General features: G+C 33.1%; 1 protein-coding gene across 1 annotated transcript in view; it reads right to left on the bottom strand.

Annotated features, from left to right (window-relative positions):
* Positions 1–2,727: 2,727 nt before the first annotated feature.
* LOC100377776 (ribosome biogenesis protein BMS1 homolog) overlaps positions 2,728–19,337 on the bottom strand; it is a 28,916-nt gene continuing 12,306 nt past the window's right edge. The window contains exons 11-25 of the mRNA XM_006816488.3: positions 18,721–19,315; positions 18,151–18,252; positions 16,559–16,716; positions 15,745–15,826; positions 14,903–15,162; positions 14,351–14,437; positions 13,343–13,444; positions 12,478–12,658; positions 11,976–12,034; positions 11,618–11,740; positions 9,823–9,970; positions 8,648–8,823; positions 7,985–8,152; positions 4,881–4,979; positions 2,728–3,803 (exon numbers count right to left, since the gene is read on the bottom strand). Of these exons, the coding sequence (XP_006816551.1) occupies positions 3,693–3,803; positions 4,881–4,979; positions 7,985–8,152; positions 8,648–8,823; positions 9,823–9,970; positions 11,618–11,740; positions 11,976–12,034; positions 12,478–12,658; positions 13,343–13,444; positions 14,351–14,437; positions 14,903–15,162; positions 15,745–15,826; positions 16,559–16,716; positions 18,151–18,252; positions 18,721–19,315 (2,451 nt within the window). The 3' untranslated portion in view covers positions 2,728–3,692. The remainder of the gene's footprint in view (positions 3,804–4,880; positions 4,980–7,984; positions 8,153–8,647; positions 8,824–9,822; positions 9,971–11,617; positions 11,741–11,975; positions 12,035–12,477; positions 12,659–13,342; positions 13,445–14,350; positions 14,438–14,902; positions 15,163–15,744; positions 15,827–16,558; positions 16,717–18,150; positions 18,253–18,720; positions 19,316–19,337) is intronic.

Below are 19,337 nucleotides of genomic sequence, written 5' to 3'. Positions count from 1 at the left end.
TGTTCGTTTTCATTCAAACTTGGTACATAGATTATACATGTTAGGATACATGTCCATGACGATTTATTTCACAATTGGATCAAAGATGGTCGACTGGCAGCCATCTTGTTTTTTGAAAATGTTGTATTTTGGACATGCTTTGTCAGTTTTCACTCAAATTTAGTACATAGATCATACATGTTAGGATATATGTCCCCGATCGTCCGTGAGTTCCTGAGTCTATCCGTCTGTCGGTCCGTGTGTCAGTCTGTCCAGAGTCATATTTCAGAATCCTGTGGACCGATTCCGTTCATTCTTTGCATGTGCACATGCAGTGGTTTAGCGATTCGATTTAAAATGGCCGACTGGCAGCCATCTTGTTTTTTGAAAATGTTGTATTTTGGACATGCTTTGTCAGTTGTCATTCAAACTTGGTACATAGATTATTCATGTTAGGATACATGTCAATGATGATTTATTTCACAATTGGATCAAAGATGGCCGACTGGCAGCCATCTTGTTTTTTGAAAATGTTGTATTTTGGACATGCTTTGTCAGTTGTCATTCAAACTTGGTACATAGATTATACATGTTAGGATACATGTCCATGATGATTTATTTCGCAATTCGATCAAAGATGGTCGACTGGCAGGCATCTTGTTTTTTTTTTATGTGGTATCTTGGACGTGCTCTGTCAGTTTTCATTCAAATTTGGCACATACATGTACTTTATACATGGTAGGATGCATGTCCATGACAATTTGTTTCAAAATCTGGATCAAGGATGGCCGATTGACAGCCATCTGACTTTTTGCCTTACTACTATATTTCCACAATTTATGTACCATTTTCATTCGTATTTGGCAAATACATCATACATATCAGTGTGTTTCATAATCAGATCAAAGATGGCCGAATAACGGCTGTTTTAATTTTTGGCCATATTACTACTACACGGAACACGTGTTTTGATGTAAATAAACAATCTGTTGTATACGTCACTTGGAACTCAAGTTTCAAGGACACGCTCGCGACAACCCCTCCGCTTTAATATGACGAGCACAAATTTAATTTAACAGGGACTGTGTCATTTTCAATGATTTGTTTACAAAAATATATTTTAAAAAATGCTTTCAATTATCAATATTCATATTTTCATGGAGCAATCACCAACACACACACACAAGATAACCTGTCATTGCAGTTAAAGCACTAATTTGAGTCAATTCACTCCTAGGTACTATATTTTGGGTGGCTGGTTCATTATCAGTTCATCTTCAGTGTCAACAAAAACACTACACAAACTGTACAATTTCTGTGACATACAGCTGATGAGATGAGTTTTGGTGAACACTATAAGCGTGTGTATGCAGTGAGTGGCTGGCGAGAACTTCCAATATTCAACAGTGTGTGGATTTCACAATACACTCAATTTGTATTGCAAATCCAACATGACCACGTAGACGCAGATTTTTAAGATTTGTCATCCAATTTCAAATATAAGCTTGATTTTAAAGGCAATTTAAACAAGGGCATATATATAGCCACTACAGTTGACAGTCCGTTCACAATGTACACATCAGTGAGTATTAGGTCGCTGAGTAATGATTTCATAAATGGAACTAAACTGCATCTGAAATTTCAGTTTTAGTTCTTGTGTTTTGGTATTAATGATGAAGGCTATCGGTATATACATTTCAGATTTGTGCCCATTTACCAATCTTTGTTACATGAATACGCTTCTTTCCAATAGGTGATTTTCCGTACAATTGCGAGATCTCACGAGATGCATGAAAGACGCGCATCGAACGTCTGCCGCAAAAATCGAACGATTTGATTTTGAACTAGAATTTCTTTATTTTGTAGCTTACATTGACCGGCCGATCTTCGACAAAGGAATATTGCTTCCGAATACCCTCACTTAATCAAAATTGCCTATCATCAAATGTGGACAGCACATTATTAAGCATGGAAATGTCCCCCAAAATACTTTCGCGTTTGTCGAATCCCACGCGATGTTTGACACCACTACGACACTATGACCTTTGTTTGTCCTGTTTTTACGTTCGATTTCACGCATAACGCGTGATTCTCGCAGTGAACGGAAAATGGTCTATTGTGTTGTGAAACATTATGGTGATGACAACGGAATACTGATTCGCTTGAAATTAATTTTCGCAGAAGGGAAGATTCAGTGAAAATAAATTCCAGTGAATATACCTTTTATTCTATATTTTACATCCAACTCCATACAAAACACCCAAAGTCTTTTCAACGAAAATTAAATATTTTACAGTAACCAACTAAAAAATTTAAATCATTGATAGGCTGTGAATTTATAGCAGAGGGGAAACCTGATTGGTCATGGCTGTGAATTTATAGTAGGGGCAAACCTGATTGGCCAAGGCTGTGAATTTATAGTAGGGGCAAACCTGATTGGCCAAGGCTGTGAATTTATAGTAGGGGGAAAACCTGATTGGCCAAGGCTGTGAATTTATAGTAGGGGGGAAACCTGATTAGCCAAGGCTGTGAATTTATAGTAGGGGGGAAACCTGATTGGCCAAGGCTGTGAAATTATAGTTGGGGGGAAACTTGATTGGCCAAGGCTGTCAATTTATAGTAGGGGGGGGGGGAAACCTGATTGGCCAAGGCTGTGAATTTATAGTGGGAGGGGGGGACGCTGATTGGCCAAGGCTGTGAATTTATGGCAGACATGACGCTTTACAATATATTACAACAGGACAGGACTTGATAATTCAATTTAATTATTTATTTGTATCATATATTGTTGAGGCACAAGATTGTATCATCAATATAATATGGAGAATAAGAAACATGGTTTACCAGTATAGAAAGTCACCAATAAATACAACTGTATCAGTCAATGCATTCTCACTTTGGAAATATGTGAAACATCACTCTCAGATCAAGCTAAGAACATAAAATGCTTTCAAGTGATTCTGCTATACAATAAAGTTATCCGGCCTTAATTTCCCACACATTTTATTCTGAGATTACTGAAGGATCTTGGCCTTAGATGAACAATGCAAACAGACCTTTAAAGACTAACAAAGCCTCCTAACACAGTAAGTGTCTATTGTGTGAAAAATCTTAATTTAGGACCACTTAAATTTATATTATCCACAATCTTGAAATTTGATTGTGTTTATTTGCCAGGAATGGTACTTCACAGTTTTGCAAAGTGGTAATGTAACTGGTTTGCATTGTGAATTGTGACAGTTTGACACCTATGACAAAGTAATTGTACCTGGCTCTCTTCACTATGTTCTTTCGTATCATGAAATCAAATGATGCCTCAGAATTCATTTATTGTGTTAAATTATGTTGCATTGTTTCAAGAAAATAAAGAATATATGTCTTCAACTCTTCCTCTACATTACGTTTCAAAGCAATTTTTAAAAAGTCAAAATAACTATTCTGACTAAAACTGAACAAAAATAAACACCTTTTTTGTTGTCATGAACTGAATAAATCAGAGAAATGAACATCTGCATGTTTATATATATAAACATATTGTTATGGGTAAGTGTTTTTGGAGTCATTCAATTTTTTTTTTCCTGCATTGCTAAAAATCTTTTTCAATATATCATTAGAACAGTCACATGATCACATTTTATTGTAAAGGTCAATACTGAGCCCCGAATAATTTACTTTCAATCATTTTAAAGTGATCCAGTTTTTGCTCGTAACGTTCAGTCTCTTTTCTGCTTGGATTTCTTTTTCTGTATCTGACCCATCAATCGGTACATTTCCTTCTTTTCTTTCTTCTGTCTTGTTTTCAATTGTTCATCATGAATATACAGCTAAACAGAAGCACAGATAATACTTTACTTGAGACAGAAATACAACAAAAGCATTGTCCCACAGTAAATATTCAACAATTACAACTGCAAACGCATTTTCAAAATCTCTAACATGAAAGAATGTGGGTATTCAAGGAGTCCAATCATTTTCCTCAACAATAACAGCTATAAGACCAAAAACAAACAGGGATTTGAACTTTCACTTTGGCTGTGAATTGTTATTAAATTCACACTCTGAGAGCATTCATGAAACTTTAATAATGGTCTTGGGACTACTGTGGAATACTTTATTTTTGCTGGAATTAATTTTCGCTGAAAAGGCTTTTTGGGCGTTTTGTATGGAATTTATTTTCACTGATTTCTGATGAGTTTAATGTGAAATATAGGAAAAAAAGTATATTCGCTGGATTTTATTTTCACGTAATCATCCATTCAGCGAAAATAGCGAAAATAAATTCCAAGCGAAAATAAAGTATTCTACAGTATTATCACACTTGCCTGTCATGCCCCTGCTCAACTAATCTGCAACCACCCACTTTTACGGTTTCAGTAATGAATTAAAGCCTAGCGTATTGGCTGAATAAATCTAGTTGTTTCTTCAAAACTGAACAAAAACTACCAAGGGTATAAAAGAGTATTGATGGCCAAATATGTAATTTAATTGACCCACTTATTAAGATTTGTTTTTTATGAGAATGCAAGAATCTTTGCTTAAATTTAGGCAGCATGGAGAGTAGAGAAACAAAAAGATTTGTTCTAGTAAATAGATGTTTCCATGGTAATGTGAAAAACAGTTATGTAAATTTCATATTGTGATTTCAAATATGATATGATGACACATTTGTATAGAATTTTATAATTTTACAACAACAGCCATTAACGAGGAAATTTCTAACGGTAACTACTGTAAACTGCCTTTATTTGATAGTTAAAGTTTTTGTGAGTCGATGACTTTTTGTGAAATTTTGTCTTCTCGAATGAGATAAAATTCCCAAATCATGAAAATAATTCTTAAGCAGTTTACAATATTTAACTTTTCACAAAAGTTTGGATAAAAAGATGCCCAACAATACTCACCTTCTTTTTATGATCAGTAACTCTCGCTTTCATCGTTTCTTTCTTCTTCTTCAGTTTATAGCTATTCACAGTGGCTATTTGAGTCATCAATCGTGCAATCTAGTGGATACAAATTCACAGTTACAAGTCTGCATCAACTTGAAACAATTCAAGTTGTACACTTAACAAGTTTCAAAATTGTGTTTCAACAATGGGCCATTCCAGTTTATATCTGAACTTAGTAAATTAGCATATGAGAGTTATATTTGGGAATCCTACTCTGTATGGTGGCACAAAGGAACTCATCAACACCATAAGTAGGAACTATAGTTTTGGATTTCCATTACTGTATGGTGAATGGTGATTTGGAAATAAAACTTTGTATGACTTATACACCCATGGAAATTATACTCTGTATGAAGTAAACACAACACACAAGCTCATCAACAGGGGGGGGGGGGGGGGGGGGGTGCAGTTATAAACTGGAATGGCCCAATGTGGATCAGGATAAACATTGACTTAGTTTTACAACAGCTAATACATAGGTCTGACGTACTCTGAGTAACTCACAGTCATGTATCCATTGCATATTGTTTTATATTTACTACTTGATAGTACCATTTGTTGTGGATGTCAGTCAGAACAATGTCAATCAAATAACATGTTAAGTCAAAGAAAGCTTAGAAAAAACTCCTGTGTGCTCAAACTTTAAAGATTTGATTGTCAAACAAGCTTGGCAACTAATATTTATTCACATTATCCAAATTTATAATACATACAGAAAATACATTTGATTTTACATGTGTTGTTTTCAGTCTAATTAATTCCAGAGCACCTCTGTGATGATTTAAATCGGATTTTTTTAGATATCAGAAATGGGCTAATGATAATTAAATATTGTAAAATAGAATAGAGTTTTTGTTGGGTGTTTTGTATGGAGTTAATTTTTCATGATTTTTGACGAGTTGGATGTAAAACATGGGAAAAAATGTATATTCAGTGGTTTTTATTTTCACTGAATCATTCCTTCAACGAAAATACCGGTAGTGAAAATTAATTCTAAGCGAAAATAAAGTATTCCACAATAATCAATATCCATGTTTTTCAACATTAAACTAATTATGTCTGTGGATTACCCCCAATGAACTAAATGAATTACTGTAGAATATTTTATTTTCGCTTGGAATTTATTTTCGCTATTTTCGCTGAAGGGATGATTCCGTGAAAATAAAATCCAGCGAATATACTTTTTTCCCTATATTTCACAATAAACTCATCAAAGATCAGTGAAAATAAAATTCATACAAAATGCCCAAAAAGCCTTTTCAGCGAAAATTAATTCCAGCGAAAATAAAGTATTCCACAGTATTATGCATATGTTTAGGCCTGTGTGTTGTTCCAGGGCACACATGTACCAAGTTTTATAATGGTGGAAAAAAATTGGTGGGAAGCTGAGCAATAAATTATTATGCAAATTAGGTAGAGTAATGAATGTATATAAACCCAAAACTAATTAGATTGTCGGATTGTCTTAGAGTATATATGTACCAAGCTTCATTAACACAATGAAAAAGCTTTAAACTGATTATTATGCATATTATTGCATTATTATGCAAATCAGGTCACTAATATGCACATAATTTAAACCATGACTCATTAGGTCTGTGCATTGCTCTAGAGCCTTTATGTACTAAGTTTCATTGAAATGGGATACTAGTAATTGGTACTTGAAATATTGATGTAAAAAAACAAAAATTTACTAATTATGCAAATTTGGTGATTAATATGCACAAATTTTTACCCAAAACTAATCAGGTCTGTGCATAGTCCTAGAGCATACATGTATATGTACCAAGTTTCATTGCAATTATTCAATACCACAACAAAAATATGTTCACTGTTTTACATTTACTAGATAATGCTTTTGAACACATGCAATAAAGGTGGATTTGGATAAATAAAACATCTTCTGCCACAGAAAACAAACATTTCCCTATTCTACCATAAGTGGCGCACTCCCGATACATACATACCGTACAAATGTATGTCTGGCTTGCATCTTATTGGTTTCATACACAATTAAAATTTGTATCACGGTGCAAGGGGTAAACGTAATCCTCTCTATTTTTTCTAGGGTTGGTGTGCTTTTATTTCAGACCATTTTATTTAGTACAATACCAGGATAAGTAAACCTTTGATTGGTATATTAGCAAAAACCAACTGGTTTTATAATGATGTACTGTAAAATAATTTATTTTAGCTGAAATTAATTTTCAGTGAAAGAGCTTTTTGGTTTTTCAGTATGGAATTTATTTTCAATGATTTCTGACAAGTTGAATGTAAAATATAGGAAAAAGGGTATATTCGCTGGATTTTATTTTCACTGAATCATTCATTTAGTGAAATTAGCGAAAATTAATTCCAAGCGAAAATTAAGTATTTTACAGTACTAAATAAATCTATTAGAGTGAATAGTCAGCTGTGTCAACTTTTCCAATAATTCTAATACCAGTGTAGTCAGCTTTATTTCAACAACTGTGACAAAGCTGTTCACTATTTAATTGTGAATACAAAATTAATCCTTTTTTTTTATTTTGGGTACTGGATTCATTGGCCTTACATGCTTTTCAATTTTTAAATTGTCATCTACAGAGAGTTTTATTGTAGTGTGAGATCTAATGAATCAAATACAGCATACTGAAAGTATACAGATTGACTCGCAAGTCTTTCCTGTGATATCTCCAAGCACTATATTTCACAAGTAAAACCTATGGGGAATCTCAAGCTCGGTTTCAACAATAGACACTTTATCAATACAACAACATTCAAAATGACATACTGTAAAATACTTTATTTTCGCTTGGAATTTATTTTTGCTATTTTCGCTGAAGGAATGATTCAGTGAAGTTAAAATCCAGCGAATATACCTTTCTACCTATATTTTACATTCAACTTGTCAAAAATCAGTGAAAATAAATTCCATACAAAACACCAAAAGTCTTTTCATCGAAAATTAATTCCAGCTAAAATAAATTATTTTACAGTAGATGAGAAACCTTATTGGTGCCCACTAGTGACACATTATTTTTATGACATGATAAAAGACAGACACAAGTTATACTCACTCTTTTCTCTTCTGGTTCTCTGATCACCACTCTGTGTTTATCCAAGACACTGGCTACTTTCTTTTCTTTCTTTTCCATCATTTTAGGTTTACTCTTAAATGGCAGTTGTTTGTGCAGACGGTTTGGTATATGTAGTGGGTTGAATCGCCTCGGCGTTCTCACAATTTTCTGGAAATATTAATGAGAATTAACATGAGGGCAATTTGTATACAGGTAATCAATGTCAGGAATAAGGTACTATACGTATACACTTCCATTCTATTCTATTCTATTCAAATAATAATGCATATCTAATTTTCTAATATCTAACCATCATCTAATCGCCTCGGCATTCTCAAAATTTTCTGGAAATATTACTTTGTATATGGGTAATCGATGTCAGGAATAACATACTATATGTATACAATTATTTTCTATTCTATTCTATTCTATTCTATTCTATTCTATTCTATTCTAGTCTAGTCTAGTCTAGTCTAGTCTAGTCTAGTCTAGTCAAATCAAAGGATATTATAATGCATATCTAATTTTCTAATATCTAATCATTTACTATTATATATTAAAATTTCTATTCTAATTCTATTCTGCTATAATTCGATTCAAGTCTACATTAATTCTTTTTTATTTTATTTTATTCAAATTTATGACGTATACAAATTTTCTCACCTTGTACATTGAATCCTTGGCAACAGGAAGTGACAAGTTTTTCTCTTTTCGTATCTGACCAACAGTTTTCATTCCAGTCCACTTAGATTTAGATTCTTTTGGTAATAGCATTGATGTGACAGGATTGTAGAATGTTGGTATCGTGACAGGATACCATGTTCTGACAAACACAATATCTACGGGAGAATAGACAAGCATGATTGAATTAAACTCCAGGGAAGTCATAAAATGTATTGCAAAGTTATAGCAAGATTACTGCATGATAGTAGTTCAGTGATCATAGTGATCTAGCTAGTATGAAATAGAATCCCAAATTACCAGCAAAAATACTTTGTTATATACTCATAGCCAGGAAAATCTTTGAAGAAGACTGGGAAAACAACATCATGCTACCAGATGAAGGAGAATGTAATTTACAAATTACTTGATATCATTTTCATTCTCTAGGTATTCCTTTTCATCCACCATCTTGATTCTCCAACAAAGGATTATGGGTAAATATGACAGCTATTGTAGTGAAAAATTGGGAAAATTCATCTATAACTTCAAAAGTAGGACTTCAAATCGGTTGAAATTTTAGAACTGTTAGCATACCCGTGCTAACCATACATAAAATGGTGGTCATGGCAACAGAACAGAAAATATTCATTTTTCCATTTTATACAGTTTTCTACCAAATGTTCAATTCATCAATGAGAGTAGCTTATATGGTTTATGTATGACCTTCTGACTGCAAAAAAAGAAAAAATGTGTCTTAGTATTTTCAATGAAAAAAAATAATGATTTTTATTTATTTGTTTACTTTAATATTTACCTTTTTGGCAATATCTTTACTTTTTGTGTCATTATAATTTCCATTATTATAATTATATACATGATTAATATGCACACTGAAATTTTAACTATTTCGCATAAGTATTTCTCAATATTTCAAGTAACTATGATGTCACACTTTACCCACAATCCTTTGCTCAAGATGGTGAACTACAGAATACTGATGAAAAAATGAACAGTAATATAAATTGCTATTTTTATCTGGAAGCATTATGCTGTTTGCCTGGCCTTCTTTAATCTGAATGACAGGCGTGAGCATGACACTGACATTTTCATTTTTAGCTTAAATATAAAACATCAGCAATATCACAAATTCTAAATTTGGTTCTCAAACAACATACCACTCATCAGAAGTTTATCTTCAAATGAAGCACGGAAAGCGCCCTCTGGTGATCGAACACCTTTCTTGATCTGACCACGAATCCCACTCACTGAGCGAATAGAAGCACCCTCAAACTTAGCAACCTCCAAAGCAGAGTTGAACATACCCTGAGGTAAGAAAAAACAAACAAACAAACAATATAAAAGCAAGGCTTATAGAAACAATAACATGTTAACAATATTTAGTAATAACTAATAACTTTTCATACAATCAAATATTTTATAAATCAATTGACTAATTTATTCAAATTAGGTAATTAGTATGCATGAATTAAGGTAGCGAGACTATTATTTGTGTTGAAAATTACGATTTTCACATTTATTTATTAATTGATGAAATGCACTATAAACTTTCATCTGACAAAGTCAACGTAACCTAGAATGTCATGTAAGTTGGTTAAAATGTAGATTTTCTGAAGGGAAGCAAGGCAGCTTCAGTAGTGTTTTCTAAAATCAACAACACAGGTTTAATCTGTGTGCCTATAAGTTTCAAAGATTAACTCAAGACAAAGCAATGTTAGGATGTGTTATCAGTAGCTATCTGAGTGTTTCCAAACATTTGAGTGGTTTGTCTCCGCCCCTGTTTATTTCACAGATTAGTCATTTGCATATGAATGTGTCAGACACAAGGTCACACAGCCACTGAAAAAAATCATTGATTTTAGTGTTTTCATTTGCCGATTTTATCGAATTATAGCTATCCCATTCCTTTATTTTTTGGTTTCCAATAGCCTTACACATTTGGATGCCCCTACACATGTTAAAACAGACCTTGATGGAAAAAAAATCGCTTGTGCAGATAAACAAGCTTGAAAATCTTTGCTGTGACTTCATCGACGTTTTCTAGGAGTTAATTTTTTTCAAAATACAAGGTCTTTAACAAAAAATAACGTATACTTATTGTCGTCGGATTAACACCAAATTTTCACAGCTTTAAGGTGACAATGAGAGGAACTTGAATGTGTCCAGACATACTATTTCATGAATTATTTACCAATGTGTTGTGGTTTGAGTTGGGGGCAATGCGACTAAAACAGAAATTAAAATTCAGGACACTACTTTTCAAAACGCGTTACTTGAATAAAACTGACCAGACACATTCAATTTACCAGACTATTGAACAACTAGGAAAAGTGAAAACAAAACTTCTTATCACCAGCATAAATGCAAAATTATTTTTTTTACAAAAAAAGTAATTTCTCCATTTTGATTAAGAACGCACCGTAAAACACAGACACGGACATGACAAATACACTTTTGAAAAGCTTGAAGTCTGGCGATTCCAAAAATATATACTTTCCTGGGTCTATTTGTAGTCGTTTGGTCCCAATTAGAAGATGAAAACAAGTATGCAAATAATAGTCCTGCTACCTTAAATCGTAATCTAAACATATATGAGACATTCCCCAGATCACGCAAGTACCAATATTCATTGATATTTGATAAGTTTTGGTTGAGATTAGTAGAAAGGCTGAAAATTAGCTAATTATGCAAATCAGGTGATTATTATGAACAAATTTCAACCAAAAACTAATCAGATCTGGATATTTCCAAATATCATTGAAATGTGATGATTAGTTCCCGAGATGTCAGTAGAAAATTGATGAATTGCACTGATTTCAACCTAAAAAAATAATCAGATTTATGAATTTCATAATCTATTAATTTCAGTCTAAATAAAATGAAAACAAAGTATAATAAGTCAATTTTATTTGGGTACTGATAAAATATAAAAATTGAAAGTAAACACATTACCTTAATGAACGCTGTATTCTTGTATATTTTAAATGGAGTTCCTGTCAATTTTAGTTTTTTGACAATCGTAATAGATTTGTCTAGATCTAAAACAGTACCTGTAGCAGCTATTCGAAACCTAGACTGTAAGACAACGAGAATATTTATGTTATATGAATCAACAAGAGAGAGATTTTTAATATTAAATGTAATGTAAAAATTACAGCAATGTAAATAAATTAACATCTGTCTAATGTTATACTCAGATCACACATCCTGTTTTTATTCTTCTAAATTCACAATTACATTTTTTATTTTTATCTGACTAAAAGTATAAATGTTGTCATTAATAGCTAAATGATAATAATGTAGTGCTTACTGTAGTGTCTGATACTGACTGTATTCCTAGTAATCCAGTACCCTGTGGTGTAATAGGACCTAAAAACAAACACCAGTCACATGGTCAGAATGAACCAATGGTCAGTATAGCCACTGTTGCAAGTTATATTGTATCCTGGTCCCTGATTGGTCAGTGTAGATGCTGTTGCATGTTATTTTGTGCACTGATCCCCAATTGCTCAGTAAAGACACTATTGGATGTTATTTTGTATCCTGGTCCCTGATTGGTCAGTATAGTTACTGTTGCACGTTATTTTGTATATTGATCGCTAATTGGTCAGTATAGACACTGTTGCATGTTATTTTGTGCACTGATCCCCAATTGCTCAGTAAAGACACTATTGGATGTTATTTTGTATCCTGGTCCCTGATTGGTCAGTATAGTTACTGTTGCACGTTATTTTGTATATTGATCGCTAATTGGTCAGTATAGACACTGTTGCATGTTATTTTGTATCCTGTTCCCTGATTGGTGAACTTACCCCACATGGTTGCATGACAGTGCATATGTTCTGGAGTATACTTTAGTAAACGATGTCTTCCATTATGATCTTGAACAGAATACATAAGTATTGTTTGAAATCTCCTCCAACCGAGAGATATTATCAAAGGATCACGCGTCTTCAGTATCCTATCAAACCAGCGATGCTTTTTCATTCTCACCTGCAGTACAATGTTGAATGTAAATATATTGTTCCGTTTCACCATAATTTCGTTTTAACACAATTCTTATGATTCGTGATCGATTTTTGAATAAAATCAGTGAAATTCTACAACATTAAAACAGTATATCAAAATTCAGAAAATAATTGAGACTCTGAACAAATCAGCAAATCTAAGTGGAACCATCTGTTTTCATTCTAAATGTGCCACTGAGGGCGCCGTTTCCAAATATGATATCACAAGTCAACCGCTTATTGGATACACCTTTGTTGTTTAATCATAATCATAAACTGTTTTCAGAGTTGTGATTAGTAAATCATATGTACTGTTATATTCTGACAGTGTGTACAAATGTTCAATATAGGTAGTCTTGCATGTTCAAAGCATCGGTCAGTGACTGTGATTACCCATAATCCTACTTGATTTGTATAACACATGTTGGTTGAACAGTTTGGTAAATATCACCAATACACAACTATTTGTGGATACAAATGTATGCTTCATGCACATTGGGAACATACAGATGTATAATAATGTTATACAACTCTACATTTTATCTTAAAATTCAAGGTCAAGCATCAGATCACAGTCAGGATATGATATGAATTGTGAAACCCTGACTATATTTCTAGAAAAATCCTTTAGTATGTATATTATAAGATGACTTAAGAATAAAAAAAATACCTGGACATAACCAATATTTTCTTCACCTGGTAAGAGGCCACCAAGTATTATGGGATATGTTTCATCAAAGTTAGTGACAAACTCACATGGCATATTGGCAATCTAAGAAAAGATAAAATACAATTTTATCAGCAATTATAAATATTCTGGAATTTGCCTTTTTCGTGCATGTAATATAATGACTAAACTAGTTTAGAGAAATGCAACTTAACAAAATTAATAAAAAATTCATAAAATTACACAAGCAAATACCTCTAATAAGGAGTAAAAATTAAGAAATACTTTTACTAAGACATACAAATATATAAATATCTCTACTAAGACATACAAATATATAAATACCTTTACTAAGACATGCAAATATATAAATACCTCTACTAAGACATACAAATATATAAATACCTTTACTAAGACATGCAAATATATAAATACCTCTAATAAGGTGTACAAAAGTATAAATACCTCTACTAAGACATACAAATATATAAATATCTCTACTAAGACATACAAATATATAAATACCTCTACTAAGACATACAAATATATAAATACCTTTACTAAGACATGCAAATATATAAATACCTCTAATAAGGTGTACAAAAGTATAAATACCTCTACTAAGACATACAAATGTATAAATGCCTCTACTAAGACATACAAATGTATAAATGCCTCTACTAAGACATACAAATATATCAATACCTCTACTAAGATATTAAGACATACAAATGTATCAATACCTCTACCAAGACATACAAATATATAAATACCTCTACTAAGGTGTAAAAATTAATAAATACCTCTTTCTAAGGTGTACAAATGTATAAATACCTCTTTCTAAGGTGTACAAATGTATAAATACCTCTACTAAGGCATACAAATGAATAAATACTTCTACTAAGGTGTAAGAATGTATAAATAAATCCACCCTGATAAATAATCATATTAATAGCTCTCTATTATGATGTATAAATAACTCTACTATGATGTACAAATGTATATAATTACCTCTACTCTGATGTACATTCCAGGTCTATATCCCTCGTATAAAACTCTTACATCATCTTCCATATCATCAAAAGCGGATTTATTAATCTGAGAATGTAGAACAATTTGAAAAATAAGCACTTAAAGGTTATTTAGAAATTTTTTTTTCATTATATGAAAGGGCTGCAATTCTGCAATTTAATTTTTGTTCATAATTTTTGATACATTTAATACTATAAAAGATTTAACACATGGTGATATACAATGTAACATGTATATATTTATAATAAAATCATATAAGTATAATAAATTTGTGGTCGATCCCTTAAAAAAGGTTTCTGTGCCTGCAATAGAAAAACAATGTAGACAAATTTTCACAAAAGTCACCGAGACATTATTGTCCTTGCATCATACATGTAGAACCCTGCTACGAACTTATACAATTTCATCTCAACCGCATAAATGCTTGAAAATTAGTTTCTTACAATATTATCAAGAATAATATTCAATAATCATTGACTGGTGGTAGTATACACATTGAAATTATAAAGGGGGGTCAAAGGTCACACCCACCTGTGCTTGATTGTCCAGTTGCTGTTTCAAATCATCGTAATACGATGTCCCACCATCTTCATCATCATACTCAGTATTGAATGCTTCTTTCAATTTCCTTTTTTTTTCTAACCTTTTTTCTTTTTCAGTTAATTCCTGTTTTTCATCTTTTTTCACAACTTCATCTTCTCCAGAGTCTTCTTCATCATCATCATCATCACGTATGTTGCCATGGTGCTTTTCTCCTGTCTCAAGATCCTCAAAATCCCCATATATTTCATCTAACAAAAATTTAACACCATTAAAGACAATCATAACTGGATACATTAAACATCGAATTTATAAAAAATGATATACCTAAAAACTTGGGATTACAGTCATTGCATTAATATTATTATTAATTATCAACACATAAGAAAGTAGTGATAACCGGATGCAATTGGTGACAACCGAAAACAACTAATTATAGCCTGAGCAATTAATGATAATCTTGGGCAACTAGTGATAATTTGGCAACTATTGATTTGTGAGGTAACTATTGGTAACATGGTAATAAGTCATAACCATATAATCACTACTAGTGATAACCTCGGGTAATTAGTGTTCACCTAGGGCTACTTGTAATAACCTGATACATCTATTGATAACCTAGGAGAACTAGTGATTACTTATTAAAGAAACTTGTGATATACAAATGGTAAAACAATGTAATGATAACCTGGGGCAACTAGTTATAGCTATAAGTAACCTAGGGTGAAAAATGATAATCTAGAGCAAACAGAGATAATCAATGAAAATACATATACAACACAAGTAACTACAGAGTTATAATTGGTAATCAGAGTTAATCAAAAATAACTCACCATCTTGTGCTAACATTTTTTCAGCGTCTTTGTCATTTTCCCACTTTCCAGTAACAAAACAGTCTTTTATTTTCTCTTTCAACTAAAAAATATATATAAAATACATACACAATATATAGTTTATCTCCACATGGAATTACATTTTTTTTCTGAGGGTGAATCCAGCAAGGAAGCATGGATTTTTGGAGGCCATTCTAATACGTTGCATGATAACCATATCAAACAGACTTGTCATGTAGGCTGTTGTCTTTTTAATGTCCAAATCTGATAGTTATCTACTGGCTTCTTGAAAGCAACAATGCTTGTAACACACCTATATATATTAAAGGAAGGTTGTCAATGTGCTGTGTATGTGCGACATTTGTTTTGATAAACGTTGATTTTCCCATAATCCAATGCGCTCTTCTAATGGAAATCACAAGTATGAGGTTCGACCTCATAACTAACTTGCACTAATTATCGTCGGTAACTCCTTCGATACCTTCCAATTACCTAAAAATACCTAATTAAAGCTTGGTAATGTCTTAGTTTGTACTCGTTGATCTGCGCAACAGTCAAAGTCGCCGTCTTTACTTATATGAGACCCATATATCTCACGCATGCGTGGCGCGACGACTACCGCACTTTAACGTTGTTTAATAATAGCTAGGTGGATGAATTTAATTTGGGGATACAGTAATTAACAAGCTGTAAATCGTTTAATTTTTGCAGCGTCATGATTTCATGATTCAATTGCAAGTGTTAAGATTTATGATTTTCACTAACAAGTAAAAATTTGTCTATTGCAAAAAATAAGACAGTTTACAGTACTTACCTCGTTTATATCCCAATCCATCCCATAATTCATTGAAAATCTAGAGCAGTCGAGACCATTCAGAGATTGATGACTAGATTTACTGGTTGCCTTGACAATAGTAAACAGACCACCGACATCGCGTGATTCAGAATCATCCATGTCTTCAGTCTCAGTAACTATAGCAACAATACATCATCATCAGTTAACAGAAAACAAGGCAATGAATAATGATATCTAGCATAGAAACGACAGCAAGTATAATTAGACCTGATTAGTCTGATTTATTATTTCAATTGAATCTTTATCATGTGAACACAATTATTTAAAAGCAAACTCAGATTTATGAAAACTGTTTTAATGTAAGCACATTCATGTCTAACACATGCCTTCAAATAACATATCCTTCACATAACATAACAGCACATCCTTCACATAACATATCCCTCACATAACAGCACATCCTTCACATAACATATCCCTCACATAATAGCACATCCTTCACATAACATATCCCTCACATAACAGCACATCCTTCACATAACATATCCCTCACACAGCAACATATCCCTCACATAACAGCACATCCTTCACATGACAACATATCCCTCACATAACAGCACATCCTTCACATAACATATTCCTCACATGACAGCACATCCTTCACATAACATATCCCTCACATAACATATCCCTCACATAACAGCACATCCTTCACATGACAACATATCCCTCACATAACAGCACATCCTTCACATAACATATTCCTCACATGACAGCACATCCTTCACATAACATCCCTCACATAACAGCACATCCTTCACATAACATATCCCTCACATAACAGCACATCCTTCACATAACATATCCCTCACATAACAGCATACCCTTCATATGACAATATATCCCTCACATAACAGCACATCCTTCACATGACAACATATCCCTCACATAACAGCACATCCCTCACATAACAGCACATCCTTCACATAACATATCCCTCACATAACAACATATCCCTCATATAACAGCACATCCTTCACACGACAACATATCCCTCACATAACAGCACATCCTTCACATAACATATCCCTCACATAACAGCACATCCTTCACATAACATATCCCTCACATAACAGCACATCCTTCACATGACAACATATCCCTCACATAACAGCACATCCTTCACATGACAACATATCCCTCACATGACATGTAAGCCTCACACAATGACAATACACCCTCCACAAGACAGCATATCCTCCACACAACATTCTCCAAAAGACAGCATATCCTCCACATAACATGACACACAATGACAGCATATCCTTCACATGACCGCACATCCTCCACATGGCAACATTACATATGCTTCACACAATGGCAACACACCCTTCACACAACATATCCTCCACCTGACAACAGCATATTCCCCACATGACATTATATCCTTCACATTACATCATGCCCTTAACATGGTGATGGCATATTTGTCTCATGGTGAACAAATGTCCCTCACATGACAAAATATCATTCATATGACATTAAATCCTTCACATGTTTACCTTTCATATTACTCATCCCACATGTAATATGAAACAGTATCTCCTCACCTTGACCATATATGAGCTTCTTCAAGTTTTTACCGTCAGTTAATCTTTGTAAAAAGGATTCTGATGCCTTCTGTCCTAAATTTTCTTTCCATTTTAAGTATCCTTAATTAATAATAAAATTAATTTGTAGTATAACAATCAAAACATAATCATAAAATAACGAAACCTGTTTTATAACTCAAAAATTATATTTTGTGACTATATAATTCATACTAATGCCATTTCAAAGTTAAATTGGTACTCTGTGATCATTCCTATGGTGACATGGAGTCCATGTAGGACTTATTATTACATTTTTAGGAACAATTAAAAATGAATTCAAAAAGTGCAATGGATGAGGCAATTTAGCGACCAAGGGAGGACTTTGGGGGGACAGGTAGATCTAAGCTTCTGCTAATCATGCACTGAACCAAACCCATAAATTACATTTAGTGATTTCACAGTAATGTATAATGTGCATATCCCAACAAGCAATCCTCAGTGAATCACAGGTACCGGTAGTGGCAACAATTTACCAACTTAGCTTAATGCTGGTTTCAAAGCAAGTCTGTGTACTCCTCTCATCCTCACCTTTTCCAAAACCTTCATTTATACCTTCTTCCACAATATTGTCAGCAACTGCTTCCGTTGCTATTGCAACTGACTCGTCTTTGTCCCAATCTTTATCTTCCTCAAACTTGACAGACTGTTTGTTTTTAGCATTTTTTTTAGTTTTCTTTTCATTTTTTCCTTTAGTCCTTGTTTCGTCTCTCAAATCTGTATTTGTTTTTGTCTGTCTGTCCTCATCATGTTCCTCATCTGTATCCATGGATACAAAATCACTTTCTCCCTCCTCTTCCTCCTCGTTGGTATCATCATTCTCACAGCCACTGTCATCATCGTCACTGTCGCTGTGTTCAGCATCATCATCGTCACTGTCGCTGTGTTCAGCATCATCATCGTCACTGTTGCTATGTTCATTATCATCGTCATTATCATCACTGTTGCGAACATCACTGCCACTGTGGCCATTTTCATCAAAACTTTTATTTGATTTAGTAACTTTTTTGGTGCTTGCCATAATCTCACATGGAGTATCATTTCTCTTTTTTATTGTACTTCCTGATTTTAAAAAGTCATCAGGATCAACTTCCAGTTCATCACCACTGTCAGCAAAATTAACATCCTAAAAAACAGGAACAAAACAT

This window comes from Saccoglossus kowalevskii, chromosome 15 (genome assembly GCF_978046115.1).
Source record: "Saccoglossus kowalevskii chromosome 15, keSacKowa6.1, whole genome shotgun sequence".
Classification (NCBI taxonomy): domain Eukaryota; kingdom Metazoa; phylum Hemichordata; class Enteropneusta; family Harrimaniidae; genus Saccoglossus; species Saccoglossus kowalevskii.
The sequence above is the reverse complement of the archived record's forward strand: the minus strand, read 5'-3'. Positions and strand labels throughout refer to the sequence as shown.